Source organism: Sceloporus occidentalis, unplaced genomic scaffold, assembly GCF_023333645.1.
Source record: "Sceloporus occidentalis isolate IW3139 unplaced genomic scaffold, rSceOcc1.0.p SCAF_172, whole genome shotgun sequence".
NCBI lineage: Eukaryota > Metazoa > Chordata > Lepidosauria > Squamata > Phrynosomatidae > Sceloporus > Sceloporus occidentalis.
The window spans coordinates 1,847,915-1,869,194 of record NW_028317152.1 but is presented as its reverse complement, the minus strand read 5'-3'; the positions used below and the strand labels follow the sequence as shown (position 1 = coordinate 1,869,194).

General features: G+C 40.7%; 1 protein-coding gene across 1 annotated transcript in view; it reads left to right on the top strand.

The window, feature by feature from the left end:
- Nucleotides 1-355: 355 nt before the first annotated feature.
- Nucleotides 356-21,280, top strand: part of LOC149279314 (A disintegrin and metalloproteinase with thrombospondin motifs 14-like) — a 139,633-nt gene continuing 118,708 nt past the window's right edge. Inside the window, exons 1-2 of the mRNA XM_089501334.1 lie at nt 356-392; nt 693-1,090. Of these exons, the coding sequence (XP_089357460.1) occupies nt 356-392; nt 693-1,090 (435 nt within the window). The remainder of the gene's footprint in view (nt 393-692; nt 1,091-21,280) is intronic.

The window sequence follows — 21,280 nt, the reverse complement described above, 5'->3', positions numbered from 1 at the left end:
ATTATTTTAACATGTGTAATTTAATCTGGTTGCCAATTTCTTTGGAAGGAGAAGGGACAGGAACTGTAGTTCTAGGGGAGGTATAGGCCATTACATTTGTAGCTTGTACAAATAAAAATTTATGGTGTTTTGTTTTGTATGCGTTCATGGGAAAATGCATGGATTTGAATTGTCCCTTGAAAACACAGTATCTTATGTAGAAAAGGACTAACATCTGCCCACTTTGGTTGCTTTCCAAGCGTTGTGCATGCGAATTAGTACATAAAAATGTTTGTTTTGACAGGTGTTGCCTTGCAACTTCGTTCACAAGCAGCAAAGTTATTACTTTTCTATTCTCCCTGGTATAGTCCGGATAATGGTAAAAACTGTCAATGTGCCAGAGGACAAGTTTGGTACTAGATTTGCAATTTGATTGGGAGTGTTACAATTCTGTATCTGTTTCTGAATGTACATTAGAAGTGTTGTTTTGCAGATACAGTGTTTAGAAATTTGTGCGCTTCAGGATATGTAATTTTTATAGGATACAAGCACAAATGAGGAATCTTAGATGCCGGTAGCACATTTGGGAAGTTCCTGATCTAAAAGTCAAAGATAAACAAAAATGTTTTTGCTTGGCTAATGAATTGGGATTTTTTTTTTTAAATAAATGTTTCCGAAAAGCTTAAAAGCTCTTATTTATTTATTCCCAATAGAGCCCCTCTCTGGAAAATTAAGGGAATATGGTGTGATTGTCCCGTTCAGTACAGATTGCCAGGGACGATACATTTCCCACGTTGTGTCAGCAACAGGAAGTACAAGAGGTGGGTTTACCTTAAAACACCCTGGACAGAGGGTAGCCCGCAGCGTCCCCGACCCAACAAGAATGCAATCAGATGATGGTTGCGTTTATTTCAATATCACGGTCTTCGGAAAGCAGCTGCATCTTCGTCTCAAGCCTAACAAACATCTGGTTTCTCATGAGGCTACTGTGGAGTGGCAGGAGGATTACCAAGAGATTTCTAGAGGGTCAGTACACGCCGGATGTGTGTATACGGGAGACATCACAGATATGCCAGAAGCAACTGTGGCCATCAGCAACTGTGATGGACTGGTAAGTTCTGCAGTAACTCCTTCCAGATGTACACGATTATTGTATTATTATGGGACAACTATATATATATATATTATTATGGGACAGCATCTCCCATTGTATTATTCAATATGGTTACAGGTTTAGGGTTATTTCCCCAGTTAGGTATTGTATTTGATGGGACCACAACAATGATGCGTTTAAAATACAAATTTATATATATATATATATATATAACAGAATGGCACCATCACAAAAGTCTTTGGTCGTCGTGCACGAACCGCATGTTTGAGATCTCCCGAGAGTGGCTGGATGATATTAAGGTCAGGAGACCGTGATGGCCACTCCAGAACCTGCACTTGGGCTTAGGGTTATGGTCGTGCTGGAAAGTCCAAGACTTTCTATGAGCAGCTTTTACGTGACAGAATGCAAATTGTCTGCTGGTATTTTTGGATAACATGCTGCATTCATCTTGCCATCAATTTTCACATGATTCCCTGTGCCTTTAGAGCTCACACACTCCCAAATCAGCGAGCCACCACCTTGCTTCACAGTGGGGATGGTATCCACATGAGAGCTAATAAACTCATTGACTATTTATGCATAGACAATAATTGCAATTTAAAAGCCACAGGTGTGGGAAATTAACCTTTAATTGCTATTTTCACCTGTATGTGTCATCTTGTGTGTCCGTAACAAGGCCAAACATTCAAGGCTATGTAAACTTTTGATCAAGGCCATTTGGGTGATATCTGATATCAGGTATCATTATGATTTAAAAAGGAGCCAAACAACTATGTTATAATAAGTGGCTTCATATGACCACTAGCCCTAAATAAAACACTTTTTTTGCATGATCAGTCATATTTTCAAAATCAATGCCAACATTTCCCAATTTCTGCCAGAGTATGCAAATTTTGAGCACAACTGTACATATTGTACAAAAGTTTTTTTTGTTTACTTTAAAATAATTTAATGAACAAACTGGACGTTAACCCCTTCAGTACCGGGACGTACCTGGTACTTCCTGGTTAACAGTCACCGGTAGACCGGGACGTACTAGGTACGTCTCCTCCAAAAAACGCCCCCACATCACCACAATCGCGGTGATCGTGGGGGCGCTGCTGCTGCTGTCTGCCCAGGACTCCTGGGCAGACAGCACAGCCTGTCTAAGCCCGCCCCCAAGCCCACGATCACTCCCACGGAGTGATTTTGTAGGCAGAAACAGCGATTGCAGAAAAATCTGCAATCGCTGTTTCAGCTGCCACAGGCAGCTTCAGGGTAGGGGGGGGGTGTTCAATGGGTCCCGACACAAGTGTGGGGACCTGACCCAACACCCTCCTGCTGCCTGATTGCTCCATGAGAGCGTCAGTGCAGCGTTAACCCCTTCAATGCCGCGATCGCGGCATTCAATGCCGCGATCGCGGCATTGAAGGGGTTAATTCCCGTTTTTTAGGGAGACCAGCAACAGCAAAAACGAGCCCCCAGAAGTCCTCTGATCAGTCCTGTAGGACTGATCAGAGAGACTCCTCCCCTACAATCTCCAGTCTATTGGAGATTGTGTCCCAGCTGCCAGAGGCAGCTTCAGGGACAGGGAGACAGGGTTCTTTGGTCTCCACATGAGTGTGGAGACCAGACCCCCCCACCCCCACCCTTCCTCAGTTAACCCCTACCCCCCTCTTCCTCAATTAACCTCTTCAATGCTGCGATTGTGTATGACCCCCATCGCAGCATTGCAGGGGTTAATATTAGTCCCCACAAGCTTGTGGGGACTAAATATCAATCAATGCTGTGCTTCAATGGAGCATCAGCATTGAAAGAGTTAAAAAAAATGTAAAAAATAATAATAATTAAAAAAAAAAAAATTAAAAAAAAACAAATTAAAAAAAAAATTAATAAAATAATAATAATAATAAAAAAAAAAAAATAACAGCACTGACCTGAAAGTCCAGGGTGCTTCCAGGTCAAATGCTGGGCTGATCAGATCGCCCCTGGCCAATAGGAGTGATCGGATCATTATGGCAGCCCACGGATGACCCTGCTCTACAAAGAGAGAGGGGTCATCTAGGGTAATTATGAAAAAACACAAATTAATAAAATGAAAAAATCATAATTATTACCTGATCACTTGTCGGTGACATTTTAAGTCGCTGATTATTGATCGGTCTCCCTGATTGATGTCAGCGGCCTAAACCTGTCACTTACAAGTAATCTGATGAAAAAAAATATTTAAAAAAAATGTAAATGCGCATGTTCCAGTTTTGCCCTCATAGCTTCCTCAAAAAATGCATGAACCATGCATGTGAGGCCGTGTTGGAACCGGGGGGTGTTGGTGAACAAAATGTGGTGCTTTCTTCCACTGTTGCACATATGCTGTGCAAGAAATAAATTTTAACATTGAAATGTATTTGTTAAAAACGCAATAAAATAAATTTTCCGTGAACTTTGGCAGACATCAGTGAAGAAAAGGCTAGCTGAAAACTGTCAAAACTACCCTAGTTGAACACCTTGACTTGTCTACTGTTCATAAATATATACTTTTATGGGGTAATTTACAGCAGGGGGCTTCCAAAATGTCCCAAATGGGATATGGGCCCAGGAAACCAATTTCTGAAAATTCCAAATGTGAAAACGAAAATGCGCATGTTCCAGTTTTGCCCTCATAGCTTCCTCAAAAAATGCATGAACCATGCATGTGAGGCCTTGTTGGAACCGGGGGATGTTGGTGAACACAATTTGGTGTTTTGTTCTGCAGTTGCACATATTCTATACAAAATATAATATAAAATCTAAAGCAACATTGCAACATATGCAAAAAAACCCCAAAAAATATAAAAATACCTCAAAATTTGGCAGCAATTGGCGATAAAATCCCTGTTTGAAAAGTGTCAAAATGACCCTAGTTGTACACCTTGACTTATCTACTGTTCATAAACATATAATTTTGGGGGGGTAATCAGTATCTGTGACAACTATTGCAGTTATTAGACTACCATGCCAAATTTGAAAAAAATTACATTTCAAAAACGTGATGCATGCCTTGCAATATTTGCCCTATACTGGTCAAAATAGATAAAAATCCTGGCCATGTTGGGTGGTTTCCAAATCAGGACAAGTTAATGAATATATTTGGGATAATTTTTTCCCATTGGTTTAATGTGTGTACAATTTGTATGTATACAAAACTGTAAAAAGATGCGTTTTTTTTCATTTTTTCCCCACTTTTTCCAGTTTTTTTCAAACAAAACAATGTACTACCCAGCTTACTATGGTTTCAAATGAAAGCCCTACTTGTGCTGAAAAAAACAATATATGATTTGTGTGGGTGCACCAATTGATAAGAGAGAAATTACAGTTGAAGAAAGACATGGCAAAAACACAAAAACGGCTCCGGTCCTTTAGCGACACCTTAGTATCAAAATCCCGGTCCTGAAGGGGTTAAAAACAGTGGAATAAAAAAAAAAAAATAAACTTTGAGAAAATGGATTTTCATGTTTTTATTTCCCAACCTGCCCCCCCAGTTATGCACATCTGAGTCCAGGATTGCCACACTGCCTCCCAGATATGCCTTATACCCCCAGATATGCTACTCCGCCCTCCCCAGATATGCCTTATATCCCCCAGAAATGCCACTGTGCCCTCTGATATGCCTTATACCCCCTGATATGCCACTGTGCCCTCTGATATGCCACTCTGCCCCCCCCTAGACTTACTCCCCGTGCCCTATACTCCTTGGTGTCTAGTAGGGGCAGCTAGTGAACGTCTGCGAGATGCGTGTAGACAAACCTCTGCTGCTGGCCGGCACTTTTGCTGGAGCTTCTATGACTGAGCACCGGAAGGTCACGCGACACCGGTGCTCCATCATAGAAGCCCTGGCGGAAGGGCCGGCCAGCAACAGAGGTTTGTCTACACGCATCTCGCAGACGTTCACTGGCTGCCCCTACTAGACACCAAGGAGTATAGGGCACAGGGAGTAAGTCTAGGGGGGGGGGGGGCAGAGTGGCATAATTGGGGGGCAGACACCCACCGGCTGCCAGATAGGTGGTTAGATTATAACACGAGGGTTATTTTTCAGATCATTTGCTCATTTTATATTCGATAAAAATCGATACAACTAAATCGATAATGAAATTTGTTGGCAACAATTTTCATTATCGATTAGTTGTTGGAGCCCAAATTGGAACACAGGAGTGATAGCCTCTGTACGCCTATTAAGCTATTTCATTAAAAATCAGCTGTTTCTAGCCACAATAGTTATTCACATCACCAACAATGTCTTCACTGTTTTGTTAAAAAACAAGGACCTTTCTAAGTGACCTCAAACTTTTGAACTAACCCAAGAGGCTTGTCAGATAATTATAATTTTTATACTGCCAAACCTGCAAAATGGATGACTTTGCTTTATATAATGCAAAGAGTGGAGAGGCCATCTCACAAAATTTTCATCCTATATAAGGAGTTTACTCTTCATAATTCATAGCTATGTTAAATTGTTTAAGCCAATTGCCACCTCCTGGTTAGGGAAACACTCCATACATTTGGACATTTCTTTCTAACTGTGTACAAATTTAGCAGATTATGACATACTTTATATAACTATATATATGCTTCAAATATCACATAATTCTATCAGGAAAAGTAACTGCCTTTATAAAACCAAACACATTGGCACAATGCTGAGCCTCAGAAGAATTCATAAAAAAGTATAGATAGTTGGTGTTTGGATGAATAAAGAAAGAACACCACATCTCTAATGACCTCCTATTATTACTATCAAGCAAATATATACCTAGTCCACTGGTCTAGTCCAGGGGCAGGCAATCATCGGCTCTCCTGATGTTGTGGACTACATCTCCCATAATGCTCTTACAGTCATAATGCTGGCAAAGCATCAAGGGAAATGTAGTTCACATCCGGAGAGCCGTAGATTGCCTACCCCGGTCTAGTCTAATGCAAAACTATGCATGTCTAATTGACACATTGTCTATCAGTAAAATCATACAAAAGCCCAAAAGTACACAACCTGGCATCTACATAACGATTCACAGGAATTATATACCGTATTTGCTCAATTATAAGAGGACTCTGATTATAAAACGACCCCCCAAAATTTCAATATTAATTTAGAAAAAAGCCTGAATATGAGACTACCCTACAGGAAAAAAAAAAAAAGTGTACTAGTAAATATTAATTCACTATTTGTTCATATTTAATAAAAACTGATTAAAATAAATTTTTTTTGTTTTTATTTGCCACTCTGCCCCAGTTATGCACATCTACCCCCCAGATATGCCACTCTGCCCCCAGATATGCCTTATACACCCATATATGCCACTCTGCCTCCCTGACATGCATTTTAACCCCCTATTTGCCACCCCCCAGATATGCCTTTTACACCCATAGATGCCACTCTACCTCCCCGATATGCCTTTTCACCCCCTATATGCCACTCTGCTTCCAGAAAACCATTGAACCCACCTCATGCCACTCTTACCCCTCCCCCGACATACCAGTACTTGTCCCCGTGTCTAGTGGGGCAGCCGATGGAGATCTGTGCGATGCAGACCTCTGCTGGTGGACAGTACTTCCGCCGGGGCTTCTATGGCTGAGCGCATCGCATGACCTTCCGGTGCTCCACCATAGAAGCCCTGGTGGAGGCTAATTGTTCATCGGCTGTGGGATGCGCACAGACAACCTCTGCTGTTGCCGGCATTTTCACCGGGGCTTCTATGGTGGAGCACCGGAAGGTCATGTGATGCCGGCGCTCCGTCATAGAAGCCCCCAGAGGAAGTGCCGCCAGCAGCAGAGGCTGCCAGAGAGGAGGATCCAGGTCCCCTGCAGTGCCGCGGGGATCTGGATCTTAGTCTTGTAGTCAGACCTCTATTTGAGGTCTGATTAGCAGACAACCTTGACTATAAGACGAGGGCTATTTTTCAGAGCATTTGTCTTATAATCGAGCAAATACGGTATATTAAAGTTACATTTTTATAGTAAATTTGTATAATTTGGGCAGGCATTAAGAATGTTTAAGTTAGAGACAGTATAATGCCCCACCATCAATAAATCAATAAAGTACTATTTGGAATTACATTCTTATTGGAATGGTTACTAAAGAGATCAGTATAAAGCCTTGTGTATCTTTTGTACTACAGTTAAAGTAGAATGAAGATATAAAGAACCTACATTCCATAGCGAGTCTTGTTTTTGTTATCCACAACATTGCAAGATTGTATATTTGCTGGCAGTTAACAGTTACATTCCAAGTTCATAGAACATATGCGTCGTCTTGATGTTTCTAGTGTTTTAATTGGCTTTCACTATAAAACCATTTCAATCCAACAGTGATTGTGTGGCATTAGTATATATCAAGGTTTTGTATGCAAATTAGCCATGTGTGTTTTTTTTTTTTTGAATGAGTTCCAGCAACCTAGGAATTGTGATGACTAATTCTTGACTCAGATTTAACTCCACCTCTGCATGCACATATGCTGAACACTGTGCATTTAAAACTAATGGGTAAATATGTGTCATTTCTTCTGACATGTTTACAATTATCTTTATAAATAATTTATAAAATAAATGTATATTGTTGCAGCCCATGTTGTACCAATGAGCGCTATTTGTTCATAAGTTTTTTTTTTTTACTCATTTGCAGACTAGCCCTTTTTAACCTGTGTACCGGCTGGTGCATACCTCCCAACCAGGGCCGGCCCTACAATGGGGCCGACTGGGGCAATTGCCCCAGGCGGCACTTCAGAAGGGGCGGCACTTTGCCGCCCCAAGCGGTTTTTTTTTTGAAGCGGAGGAGAGAGAGAGGGGCACCGAGTCATTTTCGCTTACCCGCTCGGCGCCCCTCTCTCTCTCCTCTGCGGCGAGTTTCCCTGTTCGGTCTCGGTGCCGGCTTGTAATGCAGAGCGCCGGAAGTGACGCGAATTTCCGGCGCTCAGCATTACAAGCCGGCACCGTGGCAGCAGAGGGAGACTCGCCGCAGGACGGTTTAAGGGTAAGTACCGGGGGGGTAGATAATGCCGCCCCCCCCCCGGCGTCGGCGGGGGGCGGCATTTTAAACTTCGCCCCAGGCGGCGTTAAGTCTTCGGCCGGCCCTGCTCCCAACGTTTTGAATGAGGGAGATGTAGTTAGAAATACAGCCAGGGGACAAAGTTCGTCCAGTGGCATACTTAAGGGGAGCACTTTGTCCGAGGTGCCACTCATCAGGGGGTCCCAGACAGAGGTCCCAAGTCTCCCTGAAATTTTCTCTCTCTCTCAACGTCTCTCTACCTCCTCTGCCAAAAGGCACAGAAAAAGTGGTTGGTGAAGAGATAGAGCATAAGAGACTGTGAGTGAGCGTGTTAGAAAATGTGAGTGAGAATAATGTTGTTATCTTAACCATTCAAATGCCGGACTGAGGTAGAGTAAATTATCCCAGCAAAAAGGATGTAAAACATATTGATGACCTGGTAAATACGTTTACTGCTCTGCTATATTTCAGATAATTTTGGGGGAACATTAGCGACCAATATATGACCCAAATGCATTGAACCAGAATATTAATGTAATATTTTAAAGTGTGAAAAGGGGGCCAGTGGGGCCAAATATAGGATCCACTCTGGGTGCCAAATACTCTAAGTACACCCCTACGTTTGTCCATGAACTATGTGATCTATTCACAGTCGTTTATGTAGCACAGTAATTCCTTGTATGCCACTCTGCCTCCCCAGATATGCCTTATACCCCCCTATATGCTATAGTGCCCTCTGACATGCCTTATACCTCCTGGTATGTCACTGTGCCCTCTGATATGCCTTATACCCAAAATATGCCACTCTGCCCCCCAATTATGCCACATTGTGCCCCTGATATGCCATTGTGCCCTTGATATGCCACTCTGCCCCCCTGATATGCCTTATGCCCCCCCTAGACTTACCCCCATGCCCCATACTCCTTGGCTTGTATGCATAGGATTGTTTTTTAAGGACTGTAGCAGAATATAAATTCAAAAACATAAGGGGAGGAGAGAGATATTTGGGTGGTATGCAGGTGCAGGAAAATTGACTTCACTCAACGTTTGCAAAGCGCAAGGCAGAGCCCTTGTTGATTATATGACCATTTTAGGGAACCAACAAGTTTTTTACTTAATCTGTGCATTTGTTGCCAATATGCAAGGCAATATTTTTTTTTATTATTATTTACTTCAGGGTGTAGCTTATATTTATTACTTGTAATTATGTTTTCGGTGGGCGATTTTAAATTCGGTTAAACAAAAGTTCAGTCTATTTCATCATGGGCCTTGCAGCAGACGAGGCCTGCTCTTCAATGTCCATATTTCAAGTTAGTAATTATGGTAAAATACAATATAATATTATTGTATATTTCACATACTGACTTCAGAGTTTATATCTGTGGTTTATTTCAAAAGTAAGCTGGGAAAAATTGCTCAAGGCTACTAACAATCTAACAATGTAAAACCATGGCAAGTCCCCCCGCAAAGGTGGCAACACTAACAACCAACAGACATTATCTGGCCAACAGATACAAAGGATTCCAAAAATTCACCTTTAAAACAGAAATGCATCTACTACATAAGATCCTTGCAATATACTTTTTCCTTAAATATTTCTATTAAACACTCTTGATGCCTGTGTGCTGCACAATTCATCACAGCTCTCTAAACACATCACAAAAAATGTGGCCACCCACTCTTCCCTAACTGCACACAAGCTGTCATTTCACCTAAAACTATTTCTCCTAATCGTGCTTCAAAGATCTCAATATATTTCTAAACTTTCACAGCACCAGTGACAGCCACCTTCCCGACATCAAGTTCCCAAACAAATTAATACAGATCAGCAGCAAACAAATACTTACTAGCTCTTTTAGATCCTATTTTACCTGGCATAAGCCTCGCAGAAAACAATCCAACTAGAAGTAATCCTTAAAATGAAATAAGGTCCTGTCTATTTTCAGCATGTTACGGTCAGCCTTCATGCTAGTCACCTTTCAGAAGATCACATGATACTGTGCAGGTGAGGTGCATTCCTGTTGCATTACTGTGATTGCAACCCCCTTGGGATTTCCTTAAAAGAATATATTAACCCCTTCAATCCCAGGGGTTTTTGGTACCTCAAAGCCCGGAGCAATTTTGCCATTTTTGCGCTATGTCGGTTCAGCAATTATTCTCTTTTCCTGTGAATAGTGTACCCATGTAAACTATATATTGTTTTTTCAAGGAGAGATAAAGCTTTCTTTTGATACCATAGTTAGATGATTAGCTGACAATTTAGAATGAGAAATCTAGTAAAAACTAGCAAAAATTAGAAAACCCCCCCCTTTTTTTTTTTTTTAAATGTTCCCTCTGAATCCTCACAAAATTAGATAAAGTGATGGAAAATCCCCTCCAAGTTTATCAATTCAGGTGTCCTGATTTCAGAAATACCTAATTTATATAGATTTTCCATACAGCACCAAGGAGCATACTATAAGGTGTAAATTTTTTGTATAATTTTTATGCCTATGGCTTAACGGGTTTGGGGGTTGTGAACGGGGGCAGGAGGGTTATACTGGCTAGATTTTATGCTAGGGCAATACGATGTAAGGTTTTTTTAAAAAAAATTTATTATATTTTTTATATAATATAATTTTATTTTTATTTTATTTTTTTTAATATAGGGACCTCCTGAACATGCCAGTGATGTAGCTCACATTATTATTTTTTTTATTATTATTTATATTATTTTAATGATTTTTTTATTATTATTTTTTAAATGAATAAACATTTTTTTTTCTGCTTTTTCTGCACCAATCACACTGTGATCTCTATGCAGGTCCTTGCAGACCTGCATAGAGATCGCAGCGTCTGTGCCGGCAGGGGATATCCTGTCCGCCGATGAACTTCCGGGTTACGTCAGCAGTGATGCAACCCGGAAGGGAATGCCCGATCGCGCGATCAGGCAGTTTGAAATGTAACAGCTTTCCGTCTTTCAATCCTGGAGCTGTTACATCAGATCAGAATCGAGAAAGCCGGCGATGCTATAGCATATTGCTATTTAAAAACAAGTTTTTTCAAAACTGGCCATTCTGCCTCCATTTCTACTACCAGCCTTTGTCAAATTTTGACTTGAAAACTCAAGGTATATGCCACAGCCAATCTCCTGAGTACAGTAATACCACCCATGCATAGGTTTGGGCTGGGAACTTTTTTTTTTTTTTTTTTTTTTAAAGGGTGCCGCCATCTTGAGAGAGGCAAAATCTCCTGGGGTTGGTTTTCTTGTATCTTTGAATGCCTTCATATTGAGGCATTTTAGCAACGTGGTTTAAGCTAAACACTTTTGTTTTAGGATATTTACTTAGAGGCTTTACTTTACTGAATTCTTGATATGACTTTGTAACCTATTGCTATATGCTGAATATATTTGTGCAATTTGGGACAAGAGGAATGTAATTTATTTAACAATTTATAAACACATTTTCGGTTGTTTATAAACACATTAATGTGCTCTTAGTTCCTTAAAACACTGTGCTACACTCATAAGCAGCACATCTTTGGAGATCCTAGATCGATGGACATAAGGAGATAAAAGAGGGACAGGGATTTTATCCCAAAAAGGGACTGGCTTTTTTAAAGTAGGCATTTAGGATGTATTAAGATACAATATTTACATTTTTTTTAGTATGCTACCATAAAAAAATACGATCATGTTAAAAGGAAAACCAGAGACCTTTCTTTAAATGTAGTGTTCCTCAAAACAGTGACACTTCAGCCATTGTACAGTATGCACTTTAAAAAGGTACAGTCTTGTGTCCTTGACACCCCTACAATTGAATAATGCGTGTTAAAGTTAGCTCTTTAGTATGCATTCTTCCAAAGCAGAACACAGAATTTGCAGCAGTTCTATAAAATCATCTTTCCTCCTCCATGATCCAAAATGAGTAAGCGTAAGTGCACATCATGTGCATCCAAAAGCATCTGCTGCAGGGCATTTAGGGGTGGGGGAAAAATGCATTTTAGGAAGATTCTGCAGAATCAACACATACATACATTTGCAAAAAGGGTCACATGAAAGTGTAAAGGGGCCATGCATATACTTTAAAGTGCAAATGATGGTTGAAGTGTCCCTTTAATGGAGCGCTCGACAAACCCCGGTGCTAGGTCACCATGGTGACTGGAAACCTAGCACCTTATGCCTTGTGGTGCAGTGGGTACCATGAGGCTCCCAGCAGGGTCACGTAATGCACGGCACTCTCCTCACCACCCCCCACAGGAAAGCATAGAGTGCCGGAAAGCATAGACCAGGGGTGTCCAAGTTTTTTCTGCAGTGGGCCACTTCATCAGAATTGTATACGTGGGGGGGCGGCACTCATTTTTCACTGAGAGAAAATATAGCCTTTAATATGATATGCAGATTAAAATAAAGTAAATGACACAAAACCTTTACTTTTCCTCTCACTGATTTCTGGGATTTCTGGGCCTACAAATTCAGGATTCTGGATAAGTAAAAATAAAATAGTTCTATTTATTTTAGGGATGCACTAAAATGAAAATTCTGGACCAAAACCAAAAATTCAGGGTTCACTTAGCCGAAACTGAAAGTGCCCCCCCCCACACACTTTTAATAAAAGTAAGTTACACACCAAAATTGTACAAAAAAATTATATATTATGATTGTTAACAGCAATCTCAGGCATACCCAGATTCCAGCATGCACTGGTTGGCTGGGCATTGTATTTTTTGTCCAATTTTAGTGTGTAACCACACTTTTATTAAAAGTAACACACCACAATTGGACAAAAAAAATCAACAATATGACTTGGCATGATAGGAGTGTAATTGCTAACAGCAAACACACTCTTTTTATACCCAGGCAACCAGTGAATGCTGGAACCTAGGCATGATGGGACTGTGATTGCTGTTAGCAGATTGCTGTTTGCAATCACACTCCTATCATCCCAAATCAGCCAGTACATGCTGGTACAGGGTGGCTGTAGATGCAGACCCCATACTGCTGGCAGCATCAATACACAAGGGGGGCAGCTAGCCAGGTTTCAGCATGTACTGGCTGACTTGGCATGATAGGAGTGTGATTGCTAACAGCAATCACAGTCCCATCATGCCTAGGTTCCAGCACTTACACATCCATGCTATCACACACACAAATTCATTCATTCACAGATTCATTCCCTCAATCAGACATACTCATTCACACAACCTCCCCCACCCCCTTACCTGCTCTACAGCTCTCAATGCCGCTCACAGACTTCAGCAGGGGGCGCGGCCTCCCTCGTTCTCCCCACAGAGGAGGCAGGACTGGAGCAGAGAATAGACCCTCCCACAAGTAAGCAGGAGGGCTCTTGTGATCCTGGCTGCCGATCTCACGCGGGCCGCACCTCGAGGTTCCGCGGGCCGCATGTTGGACGCCCCTGGCATAGACCATAGGCAGCAGCGTGGCTGGTCTCCTTAAGGTGAGAGTGGGAGGGAGGGGTGAAGTGTATGCGAGTGTGTATGTGAGTGTGTGAGTAAATGTATAGTGTTAGAGTCTATGTATAGAATATGTATGTCTTCATAGTGTTAGAGTGTGTATTTTTATATATGTATAGTGTTAGCCAGTGTTTCTGTGTGTGTGTGTATAAGAGTCTGGTGCAAGTGTGTATGGTGTTTATTTTACAGTATGGCTTTAGCATGAGTGTGTATGTCAACATTTAGTGTTAGGGTGTATGTATTAGAGCATTGCGTACAATGTTAGCGTGTTACTGTAGTGTGTTAGTGAGTATAAGATGTTAGTGTGTGTCTGTTACTGTATGGTGTTGGAGTGTGTATGGCAAGACTTGACAAACCCTGGGCGCCAGGAAAATAAACATGATTGGGGAAGAAAATGCGGGCCCTAACTTTTGTTTTGTAAGAATACAACTTAGTGTTTTATTTTTTCTACTGTTGGTTTAATCATACAACACATGACATTTTTGTTTAACCCCTTGATTGCCGGTCCGGGCACGTCACGGAAAAACATGTCGTTAACGACAAATGACGTGCCAGGACCGTCATTTGTTAAAACGGGTAAAAAAAAAAAAAAAAAAAAAAAGAAGATCCGTGATCGATTTTTTTTACCCAAACGGCGTTGCTGTAATGCCTCGACCTCGAGGCATTCAGCAACGCCATGATCGGAATCAGGGGCCACGTCTGGCCCCTCCCCGGGGCGTCAACATCCGCCATACAATGTATGGCGGCGGACGTCCGTTTTAAAAGCTTTAGGAGGTGATCAACGATCACCTCCTAAACTTAAATGGTATCGCTTGAATGCCTCGATCAGGAGGCATCCAGTGACACCAAACACTTACCTCTTGATGGACTATGACCGCTCCATCAGCAAGATGGCGGCGGCCCGGGATAAAAAAATAATAAAGATTATCTCCTGACCCTCTAGAGAACTCTGGCTCCACTTGCAGGTTGATTACAGGTACTGGATTCAACCATGCAAGTCAATGGAGCCCAGCTTTCTAATCACAGTGTGATTAGAAAAAATAAATTAAAAATAAATTAGAAAAAAAATAGTAAAAAAACAGTAAAATGTAAAAATAATTTCCCTCTGATGTCATCAGGGGAACCTTCAAGTTGAAAAAAAATGTTTTAAAAAAGGCAAAAAAAAAATTAAAATATATATATAAAAAATATATTTTTGTTAGCAAGTCCTAAAATTAGCACATTAGCTTAAAACAATTCTCGCACGGAAAGAGTTAAAATACTGGCATATTAAATGCCCATGGGGTGTCTACTTTTAAAAAATGTATGATTTGATGGGGTAAATTTAATTGGCCGGATTCAACAATGTCCCAATTAACACGGGGGGGGGAAGGATGGCCACACATCTAATTTCCAATTAGAAAAATGCACACATACCAAATGTGGCCTTTTAGTTCCCCCCAAAAATGACAAACCCATGCATGTGGGGTATCACTGTACTCAGGAGATGTTGCTGAACACATATTGGGGTGTCGTGTGACAGCGGCATACACCAGGAGCTGTAAATTCATACATAAAGTAGGTGTGTGTGGGAAAAATACACACACAAAAATACTACTGCAAACTTTGAAAAAATGCTGGTGGTAAAATGTGTGCATGCAAAGAGTTAAATACCAGCATTTAAAATATCCTGGGGTGTCTAGTTTTCAAAAATATATGGTTTTGTTGGGCACACTGAAATGGCCCGGCTCAAAGATGTACCAAATAGGGCATGGGCAGTGGATCCCCAAATGCGCTCAGGAGATGTTGCTGAACACATATTGGGGTGTTTTTGTGATAGTGACATATACGAGAACTTTTTAATTCATACCTGAAGTAAAATGTGTGTGAAAAAACAAATGCAAAAAAATGACTACCACAAAGTTTGACAAAGACTGGTGGTAGATATGGTGCATGGAAAGAGTTAAAATACTAGCATTTGAAATACCCTGGGGTGTCTAGTTTTCAAAAATATATGGCTTTATTGGGCATAATGAAATGCCCCGGCTCAAAGATGTACCAAATAGGGCATGGGCAGTGGATCCCCAAATGCCAAAGTTCAACATTGAAAATGCGCATGCCCCAAACGTGGCCCTTTTGCCCTCAAACAGCCAGGCAAAATCATTCATGTGAGGTATCGCTGTACTCAGGATATGTTGCTAAACACATATTGGGGTGTTTTATGATAGTGGCATATACCAGAACCTGTTTATTCATACCTAAAGTAAAATGTGTGTGAAAAAACAAATGCAAAAAAAATGACTACCATAAAGTTTGACAAAGGCTGATGGTAGAATTAGTGCTTGGAAAGGGTTAAAATACTAGCATTTGGAATACCCTGGGCTGTCTAGTTTTCAAAAATATATGACTTGATGGGGTAAATTGCATTGGCCAGCTTCAAAGATACCTGAAATGGCACATGGGGGGAAGAATTACCAGATTTGGAAAAAATGGCTTTGAAATAGCAAAACGCTACCTGTACTTTTTGCCCCATAATGTGTAGAAAAAAGCAAAAAAAACCAAAAACATTGGGTATTTCTAAACTCAGGACAAATAGTAGAATCTATTTAGCAGGTTTTTTCATTACCTTTTATAGATGAGTAAAAGATTTTTCAACTAAAAGTTAGAAACAGTCATTTTTTTCTAAATCTTTCACCATATTTTATACTTTTTTTAATAGTAAATAATATGATACAATAAAAACAATGTCATCTAAAGAAAGCCCTTCTTGTCCTGAAAAAAACAATATCTAATGTGTGTGGGTTCAGTAAACGGGAAAGAAGAAAATTACAACTAAACACGAGCAGCACAGAAATGTTAAAACGGCCATTGTCACGAAGGGTACAAAAAGTTAAATCAGCCTTTGTCACGAAGGGGTTAATTATCTTTCTATTACTGAGTAACACAACTATATAAAAACATTTTGTGACTGCTACAAAAATGATGAGGACATTTTTTGTGACGGTGTTAGACAGTAAAGCTAAAATGCATGTTTTTACATAATGCAGATGCCTCTGCAAATACATAGTTGGTGTGTTTTCATTTTTTTCCTAGAACCTCTAGGCTTTTTTATTTTTTTTATTTCAGGAGTAGAACATGTTTTCCTGACATTTTTTTGTGTTGTGTAATCTTTGCATTCGAACATTACCGAGATATAAAAATTAACATGTGTATATGAAGGTTCCTTTACAGATATAGAATATAGTCCTTGGTAGATATTTTGTAGAATACATTTCATACTTTCTAAATTTTGCTCCATGTGTCTTGGGACATAAAGGGGGTGGAGCCAAGACTAGGCAGGGTAAAGCATCTCTTCATGACTCCATCTACTTTAGCCTCCACCTCTATCTGACCCATATTGTCTGGAGTAGAGCCCTGCGCGGGACAGTGCCTGACCGCCCGCAGCACCAGCAAGACCGCCCGCGAGTTTTTTGGTGGGACCCGCCTCCCAATGCAGTCCTCTAGTCTGGATCTCATTTACCAGCATTTGGACAGAGTGTGTCTCTCAGACATACACATCTTAAACGCAGTGCTGCCTGCATACAGTATAATGCATTGTGCATAGGCAGTACTTTTATTCAGAGACAGAAAAAAAACGAGACTCTGCAAATTCGGGACTGTTGGTAAGTATGTAACTTAAACACAATATAAATTTTTTCAGAATGGAAAGACGTAGCTCGGACCACCTTCCCCAGACATGGAGGTGATATATGCCAAGATGTAGCGGTAGTTAGGTTAAATTGATTTTCACAGACCTAATGGCCTAATTTCAGAATTATGTCTCCTGGTACACAACTCCTGCAGGGGTTAGTGGTGCCTGGGTCCATTACTCCTTTGGTGTCCCCACGTAACTAAAGCACATGCCAATACTAACATGCAAACACTTACAAATAAATACACTATATCCCTCCTCTTCCTTGTACCGCTAGCCATAGAGTAACCCAAACACAATACACTAACACCCTACAAATACACTCACACATGCTATTACCGTATGTTCACACTGTATACTAACACATGCAACATGTTATACCATATAACACTTCTCTGTTCAAGCTGCTCCTGCCACCCTACTACAACAAGGTCACTTAACACGTTTAATGTGACCCTGCCTTAGCATGCCCCTGAACTCTTGTTTAAGGTATGCTATAGTGTACCAAATGCATTATTCATTAATTACCTTTTGGAGTATTGTAACTGTTTAAGTTTGACTTTCTGGACAACTGATAAACCCCCTATTTTATTGTGTTGCTGGAAAACATTTTATAAAGGTTAGGTTTGGTACACATTGCACATCATAGCCTAATCCTAATGCATAAATATGTCTTTGTTTATTCTGTTTACCTTGTAAGAGTATCATATGCTCATACACACTTGCCCCATAAACTAACATACACTTAACACACATACGCTGATACCAAATACTAACACACATAACTGATTCTAACACTAAATACTTACACACGCTCATGCTATCACAATGTACACAAACATAAACCCTATACAGCAACATGCACATGCTAACGCTATACACTAACACATGCAGATTTAATGCCATAACCTAAGACACTCTACCTCCATACAGTAACACACACTTGCTCACTTAAACCCCTTAAGCTTACACGTGCATGTACACACATTCTCTCTCTCTCCCCCATCATCACTGCAAATAAACTCACTAAGAATTGGTGAATAACTAGAAAACTGGAAAAAATAGTAGCCAAAGCATAGTGTAGCAGTTTAATGAGAGGACATTATGATTTACAATTCTTTATTTAATTAACTAGTGCTTTTTGTAATTCCTTAATTAGACCTGTGGAAATGTGTTTTATATCCCTCACAAACTCTTCAGCCATTCAATGCTGCATAAAAAGATTACCATTTTCAGTGTAATGTAAAATACATATTTCTGCAGTTATATGTGAAGGGGGTAAATAATTCACAGTGCACATTGATTTTAAATACAGCTCTGTAACACAATACAATTCTCTTGTGCTGTAAAGATTTATGAGACAAAATGAAGCAAAACATATGAATGGGAAACATTTTATAGTGGAAAACTCTACCGTATTAAAAAAAAAAAAATGTATATACTTTGCTGGGTGGGTGGAAAAAAAATTATAACACAGCTAGGATCGGTTATTTCAATCTGGGAACCGATATTTTACAGGCCAGACTTGCATTATGTATAATTCATGCACTGGCACATAACTACATTAATCCAGTGTATATACACACTTTCAGGCAAAACTTGCCAGAATATGTGCTACATCATGTAGTATTCATAGACACTTCATTTTAAAGGGGTGCAACAGTGTTTACTTTTTATAATAAGATATATAAACATGCTGATCAGCCATAACATTATGACTACAAGCCTAATATTGTGTAGGTTCCCCATTTGCCACCAAAACATCCCTGACCCTTCGAGGCATGGAGTCCACTAGACCTCTGAAGGTGTCCTGTGGTATCTGGCACCAAGACATTAGAGGTAATTTAACTTGTGTTCTCCAGGTAAGCAATGCACATACACACCCAGCCATCCATGTGATGTAAAAGAAAACGTGATTTATCAGACCAGGCCACCTTCTTCCATTGCTCCATGGTCCAGTTCTTATGCTCACGTGCCCATTGTAGGTACTTTCATAAGTGGACCAGGGTTCAACATGGGCACCCTGGCTGGTCTGCGATGCAATGTGTGTTCTGAAACTTTTCTATCAGAACCAGCAATAACTTTTTCAGCAATTTGAGCTACAGAAGCTCATCTGTTGGATTTGACCACACAGGTCAGCCTTCGCCCCCTATGTGTATCAATGAGCCTTGCCTGCCCATGAAGCTGTCGCCAGTTCATTGCTTTTCTTTCCTTGGACCACTTTTGAATAGGTACTGACCACTGCAGAATGACAACACCCCACGAGAGCTGCAGTTTTGGAGATGCTCTGACCCATATTTGAGGCATAAATATTTGGATTCTGTCTCATATGTTGCTTATCCCACCACTCTAATCTTCAAAAATCTGAGAATCCAATTTACCTGGGTAGTGGGTTGGCTGTGCACCCACTGATCAAAGAACCACTCGACCATGAGGCCTGCAGGAACCGCATTGCATGTATCTTGCATATATGAGTAGATGAGACTCTTAATGGAATCCTTAATTTTTAAAGGTGTTCAACTGGTAAAGGTGTTCACCTGCCCCTAAACCTGTTCCTGCCCTTGTCCAGTCCTTGGTCGTCGTACCACCCCATACATTGTCCTGCACCTTGGTTTTATTCTTTGGCTATACCAAGTTTGAACTTGTATTTAGACCATAATTATTGCATTTCCCCTGGGCTTGAAGTTCCTCTTTCTACTACTACCCAGGCTTCTGCCATCTGTCACTACCATGGCTCCTGTAATCTGCTAGTACCCAGAATCCTTCTGTTTAAGACATACTTCCTCATATTCCTGCCTGCCCATGATAACTCACTAGCAGCCAGTGCAAGGTATGCTCAGATTCCAAGTTCCCAGAACATTACAACAAAGCCACTAATGGAATCTACAGATATGACTGAAGCTATTATGGCCCTCACAAATGAGCTGTTGCCTTTTACCTGAACAGTTCAAGGTATTCAGACTGTGATCAACATAGAACATTCATAACGGCATGTCAGGTGTTTTACTGTACTGACTTCATTACGGTCTGCACAGTTATTTCATTGCTTTTGGCCTGAGCTCATCATAAATGTGCTTCCTTTCAGGCATAAGATCTGGACTCCGCATCAGGAGCGACGATCTGTAGAGGACTAAATTACAGCATTCCAGAGATTAGCCATCTTGGAATGAGCCGCCCTCCTTCATAATTTTAATTTGCGCCTTTTTTGGAGGACGTGCTTGGGAGAACTGGGGTACCTATTTCTCTCAAAAGCTCCAACTTTCACTTCAGATTGACTGTCCTCTATAGGAGAGGCCTCTTGAAAAAAAATTGCCTACTACTGCTCCCCTGCTCCATCTACTGCATCTCTGGCTTCAGCACCCTCTGAAGAACCCATGCAGATTGGTCTTGCTCCAGGTACCCTAAGCACTCAACGAATGTCCTTCCAGCATGCCCAAAATATGTGTATCTACCATATAAATGCATCTCAAAGAATACCTCAATGAAAATTTAAAGGGGCTGGTTTACTCTTTGTAGAAAAGAAAGATGGCATCGTTCAAGTGTGAATCGGAAGCTAAACACGATCAGTGTCAAGAATCAGTACCCTCTACCACTGATTCCTGAACTTTTGGATTATATAATGCCCAAGCTACTGTTCAGTATTTCTTAAGCTATTTGGAAATTTTTTGGACATTTTTATGGGAGTCAATCTTGATGACATTCTTATCTTCTTACCATCTTTTTCTGAACACAGAGATCATGTCAGACAAGTCTTGCTCTGTTTGAGAGAGAATGGGCTCTTTGCCAAAAATGCGTTTTTGAGGCTTCATTTTGTCTCCAAACTCTATTCAAAAGGATCCCAAAAACGATCACTGCGATTAAGGATGGGGCAATCTTGTTTAATTATTTTGTCTAAGCAAGATATCAGCTTCACTTGGTCAGCTTGTGGATACCTTTACTTCTGCCATTATCTTGATACACACAGATCCTCCCATAAGCACACCTTATGAGAACAGGGACATTCCTAGGGTTGGTGGCGTCTGGGTGCAGTATTTTTTCAAGGCCTCCTATAACTAACGCACACACATAC